Below are 18047 nucleotides of genomic sequence, written 5' to 3'. Positions count from 1 at the left end.
CGGCGTTCTAATTCGGAGGAGAAAAGAAGCACGCTACTTGGGAATTGCGTCGAAACCTAAGCAGGAAAGAGGACATTGCTCAATCTTGTGCCACACAACGTCGCAGTTGAAGCAAAGATGTCTCATACCCTCGTACTCAATCAGCTGGAAGAATTTCTCTTGCCAACCTCTCACCCACACACCGATCGCGAGTTGCTTCGATAAGTCTATTCAAACACAAACTCGAGCATAAATGCTTCTTTCCCAGCTATTGATTTGGGCATCTGACCATAAAGCCCGGGTTACTTATAAGCCATAAAAAATCTTTAAGAAAGGATGCATTAAGCATGATGACTGATAGGAAAATAACAAGAAAACAAAAGCACATACTAGCAGCAATCTTCCATGCAATGTAAATCTAAAACTCGTACTATCAGTGATGATGATTCCAAATATGGAGTTTGATTTTGATAACAATTGATTTCAAAGTTTTTAAACGTGTGTTGCACGTGCAAAACGAAGAAAAGCATATGAAGCCAGCTTTGCTTTGTTGAAGCGCATTTTGAAGCACTGAAGCAAAGCGATCAATTATGTTAATAGTTTAGTGAGAGGGAATAAAGGGTTACTGAATTAAATTAACTTATTTTATGAAGCTTGAGACTTATGCTTTAAATTTTAGATTTTGTTTAGAGTTATAAGGTATTTCTATAATTTTTAAGTTTTTAATTATTGCATACCCTTACTTTAGACCCCTTTTCTTTAGACTTATAGTTGCAGACCCATACTGCCTAAAATGATCTCTTTCTTCTTGTTCTTCCGGCTCATGACAAGAACCCAAGGCCAATATAAACTACCTCCTTCTCACCACCCAAATCATGTTCGTTGATGGTTGCAGTATTCCCCGTGTTCCACTGAATTCTACCCTCTTCTACTTTGACAAAACCTGCAGGTCTACCATCCATGGGTTGGTTAAAACAAAGACCAGCCTGCTGACCCCGCCCCTCTTCCATAAAATGGTGCATGAACAGCTTTGCATGAGCCCCCATGGGTCGGTTTTGTAATAACAGAAGTTTAAAAATAGAAATAATATTAATAAAACTAAAAAATAGGTGTGGATGGTTTAGAAGAGATACACTCTGTCGTAAGAGACTTATTTCACGTTATTTCCACACTTTCCCATCATTTCAATCAACCAAACCGAAACACGAAAGGGAAGGTCGCAGAAGAGAAGAAACTACGTTGTTCTAATTCGAAGGAGAAAAGAAACTTAGGCACGCTGCGTGGGGATTGCGTCGAAACCTAAGTAGCAAGGAGTACATCGCTCAATCTTGTGCCACACAATGTCATAGTTGAAGCAAAGATGTCTCATACCCTCGTACTCAATCAGCTGGAAAAATTTTGCTTCCCAACCTCTCACCCACAAACCGATCGCTAGTTGCTTCGATAAGTCCATTCGAACACAAACTCGAGCATAAATGCTTCTTCCCCGGTTGTTGATTTGGGCATAATTTCTACCCTGATTGAGTGTTATATAAAATTATTGGCAAATCTTAGGTTTAGTCCCTAAATTTGTGGCTAGGTTAGGAGGATACTGGCTCCCACTCTAGTGCTCCCACTTCCCTTCCCCTGAAGGCTAACTCTCGCTTTAGTTTTTCCATAAAGCCCGGGTTACTTATAAGTCATAAAAGGTCTTTGAGAAAGGATGCATTAAGTATGATGGTTGATAGGAAAATAACAAAAAAAAGCACATACAAGCAGCAATCTTCCTTGCAATGCAAATCTAAAAGTCGTACTATTAATGATGATGATTCCAAATATGGAGTTTGATTTTGATAACAATTGATTTTAAAGTTTTTAAACGTGCGCTACACGTGCAAAACGAAGCAAGCACATGAAACCCGCTTTGCCTTGTTGAAGCACGTTTTGAAGCACTTAAGCAAAGCGATCAATTATGTTAATAGTTTAGTGAGAGGGAATAAAGGTTTACTGAATTAATTTTACTTGTGTTATGAAGCTTGAGAATTATACTTTAAATTTTCGATTTTGTTTTGAGTTAAAAGGTTTTTTTATAATTTCTAAGTTTTTAATTATTGCGCACCCTTACCTTAGACCCCTTCTCTTTAGATTTATTGTTGCAGCCCCTTGCTGCCTAAAAAGATATCTTTCTTCATCTTCTTCCTGCTCATGACAAGGACCAAAGACCAATAGAAACTACCTACTTTCTTCTCACCACCCAAATTCGGTTCGCTGATGGTTGCAGTATTTCCCGTGTTCCACAGAGTTCTACCCTCTTCCGCTTTGACAAGACTCGTAGGTCTACCATCCATGGGTTGGTTCCTATCGCTCGAACAAAGACCAACCGGCTGAACCCGCCCTCGCCAACAGAATGGTGCATGGGCAGCTTCGCATGAGCCCTCATGGGTCGGTTATGTAATAACAGAGAGTTTAAAAAATAGAAATAATATTAATAAAATTAAAAAATGGGCGTGGATGGTTTAGAAGAGATGCGCCCTGTCTTAAGAGATTTATTTCACATTATTTTCACATTTTCCCCTCATTCGAATCAACCAAACCGAAACACGAAAAGGAATGTAGCAAAAGAGAAGAAACTACGGCGTTCTAATTTGGAGGAGAAAAGAAAATTACGCGTGGGGATTGCGTCGAAACCTGAGTAAGGAGGATGTTGCTCAATCTTGTGTCACACAATGTCGCAGTTGAAGCAAAGATGTCTCATACCCTCGTACTCAATCAGCTGGAAGAATTTTTACTATCGACCTCTCACCCACACACCGGTCGCGAGTTGTATCGATAAGTCCAATCGAACACAATCTCGAACTTAAATGCTTCTTCCCCAGTTGTTGATTTGGGTATCCGACCATAAAGCCCGGGTTACTTATATGTCATAAAAGGTCTTTGAGAAAGGACGCATTAAGTATGATGGTTGATAGGAAAATAACAAGAAAACAAAAGTGCATACTAGCAGCAATCTTCCTTGAAATGCAAATCTAAAACTCGTACTATTAGAGATGATGACTCCAAATATGGAGTTTGATTTTGATAATAATTGATTGCAAAGTTTTTAAACGTGTGTTGCATGTGCAAAATGAAGCAAAGCACATGAAGCCCGCTTTGCTTTGCTAAAGTGCGTTTTGAAGCACTGAAACAAAGCGATCAATTATGTTAATAGTTTAGTGAGAGGGAATAAAGGGTTACTGAATTAATTTAACTTATTTTATGAAGCTTGAGACTTATGCTTTAAATTTTAGATTTTGTTTCGAATTAAAAGGTTTTTTTTTTAATTTTTAAGTTTTTAATTATTGCAGTAAACTACTAGAAATTGTTCGAAATTATTATTTGCAGGTCCGCCCACAATATTTACCTTAAAGTTAGATATTGCACCACATTATTTTCATTTTTTATATCAACCTTTAAGTCAACCTTTATACTTTATAATTATTAATGAAGATATTAATACATTAATAGTTTTATATAACCTATAAATGCTTTAGTTAATAAAAAACGTTATTTTTTGCTCTAAGCTTTGTACTTTGAAGCAAAAATAAAGTCTTGTGCATCGCAGTTACGTTTTGCACTTTGATAAAACCAATTGATTTAGAGTTGTGATAGAGAATTTGAGAAAAACATGAAAAAGATTATGGAGAAAAAGAAAAGAAGAAACAGCTTTACCTAGAAGGGAGAGCAAGCATCAAATCTTAATTTTAATAATCATAATCAACTATTTCATGAAACTTGGCATTATAATAACATTCAAAAGGTATCAGCCTTAGAATGTTTCCTTTAAAAAGCTTGGCCTTATAATAAAATATGCTACAATTTAGACATGACAACATTGCCCATGCCAATAAAAATAAAACTAACAATAAGAAATGACAAAGAAATGTGGTAATAATGACATGAAAAATGCAATGACATGACATATCATCAATTTTTTCTACATCATAGCCTCTTCGACGTATAAACATTAGAAAGTCCCCACAGCAAAAACAAAAGTATAAAAATCATTTTGTAATACTAAAATAAGAAAAAGATATAATTAAATTAATTGACCAACAGAATGTTGATCAGTATAAACTTGGATTTGAAAAGTGGAGTGATACCTTAAGGAAAAGACCCAGTTGCATCCTTCCTCCATGCTTTAAATGGTGATCTTCTCTTAGCTTTTAGTATATATAATATATAGAAAACACCAACAGCAGGATATGAACTCACAAAAATTAGTTGGAAATCATTTAAAGCAAAACGTAATACAAAACATGGGCAATAAACAATTATTACCCTATTAAATAAATGACGCATGCAAAGAGGAAATGAAGTGTTGGCTAACTGATCAATGTCTTTTAATGATATATCAGTAAACTCCATCGGCTGCAGAATGCCAACAGATGATGAAAACTAAAGTTATTATAGACAACAAGCCAAGAAATTTGGGAGACCATGAAAAAAAGTAAGTTGAGCCACCATAGTATCAATTTACCTGAGAATAGTCAGGCCCTAAGTAACATGAACCTAGTGCTTCAACAATCTAAAATAACAAAAAACTACGTAAGTACAATTTATAGATAGATGTTTCTTCCCTTCAGTTTCATACTTTTGAAATCCATCGAAGATTAGCTTATTGTATAAAAGTACTCACAGGACTCAATCTATCCTTCTCTTGTTCCCTAAGGGTTGAAGTCCACTTTCTGTCAAAAGAAGCCAACAAAAATGTCTAAAAGTTTTGTAAAGAAAAGTTTTAAATTTTTTAATGAGATTTTATGCATGTGAGCGTGTTTTGAGCGCTTGAACATCTATGGTCAATATGATTAAACCAGAAGCATCCCGAGCCCTTCAGGCGCTATAATCAAAAGCTTTTTTATTCCACTAAACTGTTAAAAAACATGATGTAAAATGTTTATTATGGTCAAAATGATAACTGCTTGCGTAATTTTCCTTACCGCTTCCATTTGAGAAAAGATACAAAGAAAAAACATAAAATAACTGATTTAAGTATGCTCAAACAATGCTAATAAAAGAAACCTATTTAAACAAATTTGACAATTTATAACTAGTCGTTCCAATAAGTTTAACCCATGAAGACCTTGTAGGTGAGTTGCTTACACCAACAAACTTTAAATTGATTTTACTAACCACACACCCATTACTCAACTAACAAATCCATTTATTTTTTCTTCTCTATTCATTCACATTAGCATAAACATCTCACACAATCACATGTGTGGCTGTGTTTTGTTGTAACTGTTCATTTCTTCATGCTTTGGGTGTACGTTTGAGTTAGCAAGGATTAAAAAAATTTAAAAAAAAAATCTCCTAAGGTGTCGCCACACAATTAATCCCTCTGCTCCACCCCTTCTAATGTGTTGAAAATAACAGACTTGAAATTGCTTTTCCGTCAACTTGGAATTGTTGTATTATTTCAAATCAAGTCAGCTCAAATCAAAACAATTTTGATTTTGAATGAATTCAACTAAAGCTACTTCCAAAATTTCAAGTTCAAGTTGACTTCCCTCAAACTCGATCAATGTTGTTTAAGTGCTCTTAAAAGTGGATAAAGCACTCGCCCTGGCTACTCAAGCAAAATAAGGCAAGGCATAGTGCATAACAAATCCTTCAAAAAAGCATTATTACTAAGATGTGCCTAGGTGATTGCCTAATAGTGGATCGCTAGGTAATGAGGAAGGCAACTGGTCTTGATTTGAGAGACCTATGCGGATAGTATAAATCTTGAATACATGTTATTTTTAATGATGATAATCAACATGGGAATAAAAGAAAAAAGCATCAAGGCTCATGAAACAAGTTTGCATCCTTAAAAAAGTAAATAAATATAGGTGAAAGAACCTAAAGTTTTAAAGGAGTGGATCATCAGATTAAAATAAACGAAACAAAGAAAATAAATCAAGGGATGTGCAGGTGCAAATTCAATCAAAAAGGAGAACATAAATAATGATAAATATAAAATCACTAATAGTAAAATATTAAAATTATTTTTAGTTCGTGCATGCTATAAATTTATGGAGTTTAACTAAATTTATTTATAATAATATCAAATTTTTTAACTTCAAATGCAATAGAACTTGAAAAATAATAATTTTGGCCCCGCATGATACGGTGTAAAAATTAATATTTGATATTCCTTGAAAATATCCAACAAATTTAAATAAATTGATATGTGGAATAGCTATTTCTTTTCATGCTCCTCGCTGATCTTGAAAAAAACACCTTGGTGACTGCTAGAGCATTTAGTATCTATATCACCTTAAGTGGCCTTATGCTGAAATAACACCGAACATGACTCAATATCAGGCCTAATTGACATGCATGATTCTAATTATCAAGTTAATGAAATATTAAATCAAAATTAGATATATACATTTGAATGGTAAAGATTAAGCAATGCACTGGAAGAGCTCACAAAAGACACAAATTTTATCATTTGTAAACATATTACCAAATAAAAAGATACATAAATTTTGTCTATTTTCAAAAAATTTCACTTTTAGCGATTTTTATAATAGATTAGATGCTAAAGAGGGTGAAAATTTTATGTATAAATAGCCAAACAAAGAGAAAAAGATAAGTAAAGATTTAATTTAAGTGTATACAACAACAACAACAACAAAGCATTAATCCCACTACGTGGGGTCGGCTACATGAATCCTTTTTCTCCATTGCGTCCTATTTAGTGTCATATTTTCATTTAGTTCTAGTAAATTAAGATCATTTTTAATACAATAAGCCCAAGTCTTCCTAGGTCTACCTCTGCCTTTCTTAACACAAGTCGAATTTAAAACATCTACTCTCCTAATCGGATCATCTAATGGTCGACGTTTAATATGACCAAACCATCTAAGACGACTTTCTCTAATTTTGTCTGTCACAGGAGCTACACCAACCCTATCACGAATATATTCATTCCGCATTTTGTCTCTAAGTGTAAAGCCACTCATCCACCTAATCATTCTCATCTCGGCAACACTTAACTTATTATTATGCTTCTCTTTTAAAGGCCAACATCAGCGCCATAGAGCATTGCAGGTCTCACCACCGTCTTATAAAATTTTCCTTTCAGTCTTAACAGTACTTTTCTATCACACAAAAGGCCCGAAGCATTCCCCGACTTCAACCAACCAACTTGAATTCTACTATTAACATCCCCATCTATATCACCATCGCTTTGGACAACGGACCCAAGATATCTAAATCGTTCAATAAAAAAAGAAAAATAAAAAAAAACATTTTTTTAGAGGAAGATATTCAATATAGGTGAGTGAGTTATTTTGATAAACTTTTCAATGATATTTCGGAAAATATGATCAACCATAGTGATTTTAATATCAATAATAATAATAAATAATTTATTTTTAAAGTCACATTAGTAAAAAAGAAGTTGATGAGGCTTTAAAAAAACAAAAGGTGGAAAATCAATAGGACCTGATGATATCTCAATTAAAGTGTGGAAATATTTAGGAGATTTGGGAGTTTCTTGGCTTTCTAAATAATATTTTAAGAACTAAAAAGACGCCCAAAAAGTGGAGAAAAAGTATTTTGGTCCCCATTTTTAAGAATAAAAAGGATGAATGTGCAAATTATAGAGAAATTAATCTGATGTGTCATACTTTAAATTATGGGAGAGGATAATTGAACAGAGGTTAGAACTTGATACAAAAATTTCTCATAATCAGTTTGGATTTATACTGAGCAGGTCTACTATGGAAGCTATACATTTATTGAGAAATTTGATGGAGAAATACAGAGAGAACAAGAATGATCTACATATGATTTTATTGATTTAGAAAAAGCTTACAATAAGGTTCTAAGAGAAGTCCTTTAGAAAATTCTAGAGAAGAAAAGTGTTGACATGACTTATAATCAAGTCATTAAAGATATGTATACTAGAGTTGTTACTTGTGTTTGAACAGAAAGAGGATTGACCAAGTATTTTCTTAGTTCAATTGGATTACTTCAAGGATCAGCTTTAAGGCTATATCTTTTTGTTTTAGTTATGGATGATCTTATTGGACATTTACAGGAGGATGTAAGGATGTACCTTGGTGTGTACCTTGGTGTATGCTTTTAACTGATGATATCCTTCTTGTGGATATGGCTAGAGTAAGAGCACAGCAAAAACCTAAATTATGGAGGTTTACATTGGAGTCCATTCATTTGAGTAGATATACAGCTGAATATATGGAATGTAATTTTAGTAATAGTAGCTCTAGCGACAAAGTTACAACTATGGGTGATCAAATCATTAAAATGTGTGAATGTTTTAGATATCTCGGGTCTATTGTTTAAAGTGATGGTAATATAGATGGGCATGTCATTATTAGAATTCAATTTGGTTGGTTGAAGTGGAGGAATGCATCGGGCCTACTATGTGATAGAAAAGTACTGCTCTAAAAGGAAAATTTTATAAGATGATGGTGAGACCTACAATGCTCTATGGCATAGAATGTTGGCCTTTAAAAAAAAGAATAAAATAAAGTTAAGTGTTGCTCATATGAGAATGCTTAGGTGGATGAGTGGCTTGACACTTAGAGATAAAATGAAAAATAGTTATATCTGTGATAGGGTTGTTGTAGCTCAAGTGATGGACAAAATTAGAGTCATCATAGATGGTTTGGTCGTATTAAACATCGGTCATCTGATGATCTTGTTAAGAGAGTAGATGTTTTAGATTCGACTTATGCTAAAAAATATAGAGGTAGACATAAAAAGATTTGAGCATATTTTACCAAAAACGATCTTAATCTATTATAAATAAATAAAAATATGACGCTCGACAGGATGCACTGGAGAAAAAAATTCATGTAGCCCACCCCACTTAGTGGGATAAAGGCTTGTTGTTGTTGTTGTGGATACCAATATATAAGCTTGAAAAGCAATTAATGAAAGGTCAAGATTTTGATTACATTGCATTATTGGACATCACAAAGAAATTAGAAAAGTCATCTAAAGTCTTTCAAGCAACCCTAGGCATTCTTCAAGTTTTAAAACATAATTTTACATCAAAATGAATAAGAACTTTCCAAAGTATTCTAAGAAGAAAAAAAATAACTGAAATTCCACTATTAAAAGCACTATTTAGACATCAAACATGAGAACATAAGATCCTATCAAAGATTCTATTCCAGCTTACAAGTTCGACAAGATTTATAGGAGCAACCCAAAAAATTTTTTTCTGAAAATAAGAGGCTATGAGCAAAGCATCTTCACAAACAAGAGATTCCATGCCATAGTATTTAATATAGTTATAGCCGTGCATCGAACGTTTTCATGGAAAATAGCAAAGAACACAGCAAAAAGAGAGAACATAATCATTGAAGACTTCTATGTTTTGATAAATTAACCGGACATATTCAGAAAATATAAAACTCGTTACAATATGTTACCATAGTAACTAATAATTTGATAATAAATTCTGATTAACATCTTCAAATACCTACTCAGTGTGAAAGAAACATTACTAAATAGAAGTCAATTAATGGAAAGATAAAGAACCTGTTGGTCAACACAAGAGCCTTAGAAAGGTTGCTGCGAAAATGGGAAACAACTATAGATGTCACCTATTTCAAGAACAAAAAGGTCATCTATTGTTAGGAAAATTTCCTTACAAACAAGAAATTTTTAAACCAAAAACTTCACAAGATTCATGCACCTGATTCATAGCAACATATGCATTACCCTTGAGCAGAAATACTCTGCGATTAGCAACAAGTTCTGGGACTTCTTCGAACGGAACCTATTAAACCAATCCAATTAACACTCACAAGCAAATATATTCAAAAAAATCATCAAACAAAATAAAAAATTAGATTGGAAAAAATTTACCTTGAAGAAGATTGTGTCAACTGCAAAGGAAGATAATTGAAGATGTCAGCAAGTAGGAATGAAAATATTTAAAAAAAATGGGTATAGATGCTTCAAAATATCAAACAATTCACATAGAAAAGAGAAAAACTTTGAATACCAAAGCTTGCCCAAGAATCTCCATAAAATAGGCAAGCTGAAGGAAAAATACGTTGCTCCCTACAACTTGGGAGTGTCAAAAATTGACCCAACACGCTAACTAGACTCGAACTCGCCTCGTAAAATCTGGGTTTGGAGCGCCAAAATAAGCAGCAGTAAATGCTAGAATTTTCTCAACTACCACTTTGAATGTTAAAGAATTTGAAAAAAGTAGTTCCAGCTGCATTTTTTATTTTAAATCAACTTGGAATAATTCTATTTGATTAGGGTGCATCACATTCTTTCATTTTCTGAAGAATTTTCTGTCAGCTTATCTGTTAATATTGTGCATTTCACTCTTGCTTTGTGTCATCAAGCCCTCGAGAAATAATTTATATGCAAATAAGAAATATTTTGTGCATGTTGATATATCTGACAGGAAGCTGCTAGTAGAGTTGATAATAATATCAATTCAAACTTTTAATATTATCGTGGAGATAGATTGGTTAGTAAAGAATTCTGCTACAATTGAATATCTACTTATAGGATGACTCTGATGGAAATGTAGGAATTGAAATGTCAATTATAGGAATTGATAAATAATGACTTTGAATGACAAAGCAATTCACCATGGAGTGCTTCAGTATTATTTGTCAAGAAAAAAAAGGGTTTATGCGACTATGCACTAATTATAAAGAGTCGAATGAGGTGACAACCAAGAACAAATATCCATTGCCCGGGATCGATGGTTTTTTCTTTATCAGTTAGAAGGTGTTATCATAATTTTCATGATCAATCTAAGATCGAGATATCATTAGGTTAGAGTTAAGAAGACAGATACAACCAGGAAAGCTTTTGGGACCTGATGAATCGAATATTCAAGCATTATGTAACATATATACCATATTTTTCTTAGTAATGCCTGTTGGCCTAACAAATGATCTTGCGATTTTTATGGGCCTGATGAATGAATATTCAAGCATTATGTGAATCAATTTTATAATAACTAATTTTTTTTAAATCAATTAAAAAATTTTGATAACTTTAAAATGTAACCAAATTTTGCATCCTTCAGATTTCAACCAAAATAGTTTTATAAAATTTTACCCGTTAAATTGATCAATTCGATATATAACACAATGTAAATGATATGGGAGATATAAAATTTATAAAATATTGAGTTAATTAAATTAATTAAACCTTAATCCCTTCCTAATCCCGCTTTACTGTTCTCACCGACCTACTCATGCAATATTTTTTATTCTAGGATGCGTTGAATGGGGGGATCCTCTCTAGAGCCTCTGGTTTCTTCTCCCTAATCTCGGTTTCATTTGCTCAAAGTGCCTCTCCCGAATTTCGATCATGCTCAAAAGACTCTAACTTTTAGTTACTGTAGCCAGACGTGAACAGAGACAAGCAAGCGACCTGTCGAGTGTCGCAAGGTCACCATATAGGTTTTGAGGATGAAATCAGCAAGCATGAACCCCTTTCACATTATTTGAGACATTATTTTCCTTCCTTAGACTTGTATTTTGAAATTTATCATGAATAGTGTATCTTTTTGTTTATGGTTGTCGTAGCGGAGATGAGTTTGTGCCTGAAGCAATGAACTTGGTTTGTGGGCTTCATTAAGAGCTATTAGCCAGAAATCATCAAAGATAGGAAGAAAAGGTAAGAAGAATTGACAGGATAAAATAAAGTTGGTTATGTCGGGAAGACTTTTTGTGGTAAAAAAAGTTATGTTTTGGTTAAATCATGAATATATAAATTCCAAATTGTTTACCCGAGACGGCGAGCCCAAGACAAGCATGTGGAAGCCATTCGTAAGGCAACTCCATAACTTCAAGTAAATTAATCCTATGCTAAATGTTTTATATGTTATTAATATCAACATAAAGATTGTCACAACGTCCAGACAGTTACTGAATATTGAGAATCTAATGTGACAACGGATGTGAGTAATTATATTTTTAAATTTTAACAATATTTTTTCTTTCAAAATATATGTTTGACTCCATATATGCTCTATTTTAGTTAGATCATTCATATTATTAGAAGGAAAGATATGCATTATAAGCATGATAAGAAAGATGTGCATGATTTGAAAGATATATATGATACAAGAGATATGCATTAGATAAAAGATATGAATGATATTAGAGATATGCATAAAGTTCATAGCCAAGTATCACCACAAGAGCAGTGAACTTTACATGCTTTTTAATTTTTCATTTCCTACTTCCCTAATTTTTTTTCATTTTCCTTCTTGAGAACATAGTGAATGATGTGAAAACTACTAATTAAATTATGCTCTGAAGGATTCCTACTAGGCAAATTTATTAGAGTTACCAAGTAAACATGATCTGTCACATATAACAACACATGTTAAATTTTCTTAGAATAAGCATATTTTTTCAAATGATCGAGCAATGCTTCATCCACATCATCACTAGTCTTATCAAAACTTTTTAGGGACTTTAAGAGTCCTCATTCTCCATTTGTTTCAATTGAGGTTTGTATTAGATGTAAGCCAGCATTGCTTATTTCAAGCCGGGATGACATGAGTAGAGGGATGATGTTTACATAGACAACCATTCACAAAACCTAACCAAAATTTAAAATCAGAATCCAATAATGCACTTAATATGATTTTTTTCAATTTAATTTGAGATAAAAGTTCAGAGAGGTCAATATAAGATTTTGATTTTGACCAACTTATTGATAGTCACAATGGTAGTGGTGATGTTGTGCCAAAAAAATTTATATACTTTTCAATACTACAGCCAAGTAATATGGTTATTTTCAATGAAAGATCTACAGGATAGAAGAATCCCAACTAATGTGATTAAGTAATACTAAACTTCCAAGAAAAACTATGTTTATATAAAAACTTTAATAAAATACATTGAAAAAGTTACGTGGGTTAGCAAACACTTACCATTAGGAGATTGGCCGATAGAGCGAGAGACTTGAACCAACTTATCTTTCACACTCTAATTAAAAGAACAAAAGAATCTTTGTAACAAACTACGACCAAAATGCCAATCATCCTTTATATTTAACTAGCATGACTGACATCGGAAAGCATACCTCGTATTCCGCATAATTCAGTGCTTTATATGGAAGCTGAAACTCAGCCATAAGCATTCGCTACAAAATTGAAGTATGCATGTGAAAAAACAAACGTGACTTAGCTAAAAATACCTCTCCTACAATAAAGAATACCTGCCTGGGATTCAGGAGTTTCTAGACGAAAGCGGTAACGGAAAAGGGTCGTCTCCATGGAAAGAAACCATTTCCTCAGTTCATCCCTAAAAATATGGCAATCAAATCAAAGTAAATAAATCAAATAAAAGTAGGAGGGAAATCGTCAAGAGTTTATTTGGAAGTCGTACACTTACGTTCGGCAATACACAAGACGAAGCACAAAATGTGAGACAACATCCTTGTTTATGAGCTGCGTCGCATCCGGATGCCTCATATTTGTTCTCCATAGCTCATTTGCCTAAAATTCATCAAAAGTGCAAGAATAAGCGCTGGATCCATCTAATCGGCAAATCATAAATTAACAGCATCTAAAATACCATTGTTTCCATTTCATCCGGCCTCTTCCCGCGGGACAACCCATTCGAAATTCCTTTGAGGACTGCATAGGACCCACTCAAACCCTCATTAATAGATCAGTATCAAATCCTTAAAACACTGGAAACATGCCTTCAACCTAATATTTCTGTTCAAAACTCTAGAAGCACAACTAGGGCCAGAACATGTACAGTGAAGTCAAAGTGTGAAATTCAATACCGCGAAGCCGATCAATGGCATATAGCTCGATATCATCAAGCCGGACCTCCAGGTTAGGAGCGCAGCGGTAAATGGATAGGTTCGACGGGGCTTCCGCGGTGGTTTTCTTCTGGGATCGGATGATTTCCATTCCTTTGGAGACACTTCGCAATAGCAAAAAAGCGGAAGGAGAGCAGGAATAGACTTGCGAGCGCGACTTAATAAATTAAGGCCTTTATTTGGCGGGAAACAAATTTTCGCTCCCGAATCTCAGCGATTTGGTTGAGGTGCCTTCAGCATTTTCACCGTGAAGTTCTTAAAAAGAGTTTTTCCGGGGCCCTCTTTTAAATAAATTCTTTTCCAATCAGATTTACCAAATTCTAATTTACATCACAAAGTAACAGAACATGAGTAAAATAAAATAAAATACAAAAAAAAAAATTGATTTAATAGAGTGTTAGTGTTGAATCCTAAATTGCTCAGCAAAATCACGTCCAAAAAATAGAGTGTATAGAGGAAAAACACACTAAGAAATTATGGAATAGTGAATTGTAGAATGGAAGAACCTAACTTTTTATTCATAAAAGTATCTAGGAGATGATTAAAATGCATATACACATTAATTGGCTGAGGAAACTTTCGATCGGTCATACCATGTCTGTTTGTTTAGTTTTGGCTGGTGGAACGATGTGAGCACCACCTGGATGTTGTTTTACTGAGCATATCTTTTGCTTGACCCTGGTCTTCATACAATCATCTTTCGTCCTTTAACATAGGGTATTTTTACTTTGTACGGCCTATTATGTCGATCAGACAATATTTAAAAGCAGTCGATCAGACAATTTTGCCCTTCTTCTAGTCCAGCATTGATTTATGATCCAATAAATCGAGTTACTCACATTAACCAAGTCTTCGCATCCTTGACTATGGACTGCACCTCTTTGTCATGTGTTCATATCTCTTAACTTCCAAGATTTATGTTGACACAATTCAGTCATTCATATTTAGTTCCCTAATTCTCTTATTCTTTTGAAAGCGACAGTTACGATAAAGAAAGAGAATTAAATGCTAAAATAGATTTATTTATCTTGTGAACGGTATTTTTAATAATTGAACTCCCCTAGTTTTACGTCTATTGACGTCCTATAAATAGGTTGCGACCAAGGGCGGAACCAGCCTCTTTTATTTTGTAGGGGGTGCAAACTATCTTTTTAGACCCAACCTGGGAGGGAGGCAGGGCAATGAAGGACAAAACAATATTTTGGGAGGAACAAAACTAATATTTTAGGAGAGGCAAAAGACTAAATTATTCTCCCATATAAGTAAAAATTTGAATTTAAAGAGGTGCAATTGCCCCACTGGACCCTTCATGGGTCCAGCTCTGGTTGTGGCTAAGTGCTTCTGCATCCGCACTCTCCTCTTATCTAATGCTTTGATCAATTTTTGTTGGGGCATTCTTATGGCGAGTAGTAAGAAGAACAATGTTGATGATACATAAGATGGCATTCTAATGAAGATCTTTGAGTTGCTAACCATAAAAATCCACCCTGCAAGCATTCCTGTGAAGAGTTGTCTATCTGAGATGGGGTCGACAGGTGGGAAGAGTGGAGCCCTTAAGGGAGTAGACCAGCAAAGAAGAAGTAGGTGAAACAATTAGCTTACAAGAAAGGGTGACCGGATGAGTAGAATGACGAGGACGGATCGTCGGATGACGTCCCACTATTATGTCAAGGGTTGAGTAAAGGTTCAACCTTCCACTCTGTTGGAGCATTGGCCAAATCTATCATTTATAAGAAAAGGGACACTCGGGGAACTTCTAGGGTTTTACTGCTTATGGGCAAGGATGTAGCTTGTCCTTCTTAGATGGAGGGATGAGAGCCACAAACGCTCCACCTGCACCCGGTGAGATTTTCCCGTCCTTTCTCTTGTTTGATTTGGATTGACTCCTTAGTATGAGGAGTCTGGTCTTTTGATCTTCTTTGAATGATCTAGAGAAGTTTCATGTTTTGTTTAACTTTGCCTTAGTTCTGGTAGACGATCCAATCCGCATTTTTACTTTATCGGAAGCTATTAGTGACTAAGACTCCTTGGAAGGTTGCGAAGGACTGCCAATTATTGGTGAAAAAGAGTCAACTGACTCTATGGTTTGTTGCATGGACGAGATAGCAGATTTCTTTGCTCATGAGTTTGAATGGATTTGCCTAGACACGATGACCGACATGGATTTGCCTCTTTCTTCACCTCCCTACGGGAGCAATGAATGGATTCCAATGCAAGCGAACGAGCCTAAAACCTTTGTTTTGATGGGTGTTTTTAAATTGCTCGCCATAGAGGGGATTCTTTAGATTATTCATCTAGGAGGGGAGTTTTTTGGTTGATTGCTCCAAAGGGGAGAGTTTTTTTAATCTTTTTAATGGAACTCAAAGTCACCGGCTTATTTATTTAGATTTTTGTATGACTCCCTTTTCCAAATAATTCTCCTTCTCAAATCATCAAAATGATCCAAAGGGGAGAGGAATAAAAATACATGGATAGGCAAACAAATAGTAAAAATAAAGATGGAAAACTTATGTGAGGTTAATTTTGTGCGATGGGTCAGGAATGTATTTCCAGGATGAGACTGGATCAAAACATTTGAAAACACGTCATGCACGATGATAATCTTTGCATAAGTTACCCATATCCAAATAACCAATAGAACATTTTGTTTTAAGGTCAAGAGCAAATCCCAAAGGGATGTATCTTTTGAGTTATTTACATCTTGGGGGATACCAAGAATACTCTCAAATGATAGGAGTCTTGTTAATCCTTTTATGATAAACTAGTTGAAAGGAAAAAACGAAATGACTATTCTGAATAAGAACTTCTTGGTTCTTTGAAGCTTATACTGAGACGTAAGGGCGGCAAGAAAGTATCTGACATCCCAAATGGACAAAAACTAATAGACAACCAAGACCTTATGAGGCAGTCAGATCATTAAGCAGGAACAACCCATCGTTTTGACGCCATGTTGGGCCAAAAGGGCAGAGGGCGAATCACTGTATCCCAAATGCACAACAGTCTGTCAGATAAATGAGGCCAACTAGATGACTATTTTGGTTCCTTTTGATAAAAAATCAAAATTGTGAACTTCTTTATTGTCATATAATTCTCTTTTTTGAATAAGTCTCTATTTTGGATCATATGGATGATACAAAGAAGAAAGGAATGGAAAAAAGTAAGGAAATACAACAATGACAAACAAATTTTAAAAAAGAATGTGGAGAGGCTATATGTGGTAAACTTCATATGTTAGGTCAAGAGTGTACATTTAAACGAAATCAGATAGAAACATCTTAAACCAAATATCCATGAAAGAATACATACATAAGCTACCCAAACTAGAGAGCCAAATTTATGAATTTGTTCTGGGGTCAAGTGTGCTCCTAAAGGGACGTACCCCATTTAGTTAATTACATCTTGGGGGTTACCCAAGAATACTCTTAATTGTAGGAGTTCTGCTAACAATTGAGTGATGACTAGCAAGGGTGTCATAATGGATGGTTATTTTATAGGAAAAATCTTGACACTTTTGAATGATCACTGATACACCATAAATATATGTCTTTTTATACCTATATTTATACTCATTTTTGGTGATATTGTACTTTAAAGGAAGGTATTTTTCATGTTTTATTACAGGTTGTTGATTTTTAGGACTTGGAGCAAAAATGAAGAAAAAAGATTAAATTTAGAGTTAAAATAGAGTTTTTGAAAAATTGTTAAGCGCCGACGATGCCAGACTGGGTGTCGACGGCGCCGTTTGACAGAAAACACAGATTTAATTAGATGGTCACTGGCGTCGACGGCGCCAATGTAGGTGCAGACCCTGTTTCTAGAAGATTCGATAAATTTGGATGCTTTTTTGAAGAGTTTTTGGATGCACCTATTGGAAAACCGATCTTATGCTCTATTTAGAGCTGAAATTGATCAGAAAAGAAGTTCTTCGCACTCCTTCGCTCGCTCTTGGTCTTCCTTCACATCTCTTCGCCCTCTTTGTGCCATTCTATGCCATTCCACTCCATTAATCATTTATTTTCTTTATATTTTTTAGTTTTTGTGGTGAATTTAAGTGTTCATTAGTCTCTAAGAGTGTTAGAGAGGGAGAGAAGTGAGAGATTTCTTTGAGAGATTTCTTCTTCTTGAGATTACAAGGGATTTGCTTTGAGAAAAAGTTTTAGATAAGTGTTGCTTTGAGAAAAAGTTTTTCCTATAGCTTGTATGCCATTCACCACATTCACAGTTGATTGTATTATTGTATGAACTTCCTTTTATATATG

At 34.5% G+C, this 18047-nt stretch overlaps 1 protein-coding gene across 1 annotated transcript in view; it reads right to left on the bottom strand.

Annotated features, from left to right (window-relative positions):
• LOC110032039 (probable DNA primase large subunit) overlaps window positions 1-14029 on the bottom strand; it is a 62176-nt gene extending 48147 nt beyond the window's left edge. The window contains exons 1-13 of the mRNA XM_020735545.1: window positions 13750-14029; window positions 13533-13594; window positions 13350-13453; window positions 13178-13259; window positions 13039-13098; window positions 12887-12941; window positions 9832-9851; window positions 9659-9742; window positions 9502-9566; window positions 4634-4682; window positions 4475-4522; window positions 4276-4365; window positions 4098-4157 (exon numbers count right to left, since the gene is read on the bottom strand). Coding sequence (XP_020591204.1) covers window positions 4098-4157; window positions 4276-4365; window positions 4475-4522; window positions 4634-4682; window positions 9502-9566; window positions 9659-9742; window positions 9832-9851; window positions 12887-12941; window positions 13039-13098; window positions 13178-13259; window positions 13350-13453; window positions 13533-13594; window positions 13750-13879 — 909 coding nt within the window. The 5' untranslated portion in view covers window positions 13880-14029. The remainder of the gene's footprint in view (window positions 1-4097; window positions 4158-4275; window positions 4366-4474; window positions 4523-4633; window positions 4683-9501; window positions 9567-9658; window positions 9743-9831; window positions 9852-12886; window positions 12942-13038; window positions 13099-13177; window positions 13260-13349; window positions 13454-13532; window positions 13595-13749) is intronic.
• Window positions 14030-18047: the final 4018 nt, after the last annotated feature.

Source organism: Phalaenopsis equestris, unplaced genomic scaffold (assembly GCF_001263595.1).
Source record: "Phalaenopsis equestris unplaced genomic scaffold, ASM126359v1 Scaffold000876, whole genome shotgun sequence".
Taxonomy (NCBI): domain Eukaryota; kingdom Viridiplantae; phylum Streptophyta; class Magnoliopsida; order Asparagales; family Orchidaceae; genus Phalaenopsis; species Phalaenopsis equestris.
Note: the sequence above shows the minus strand (reverse complement) of the source record. Positions and strands in the feature narration are given on the sequence as shown.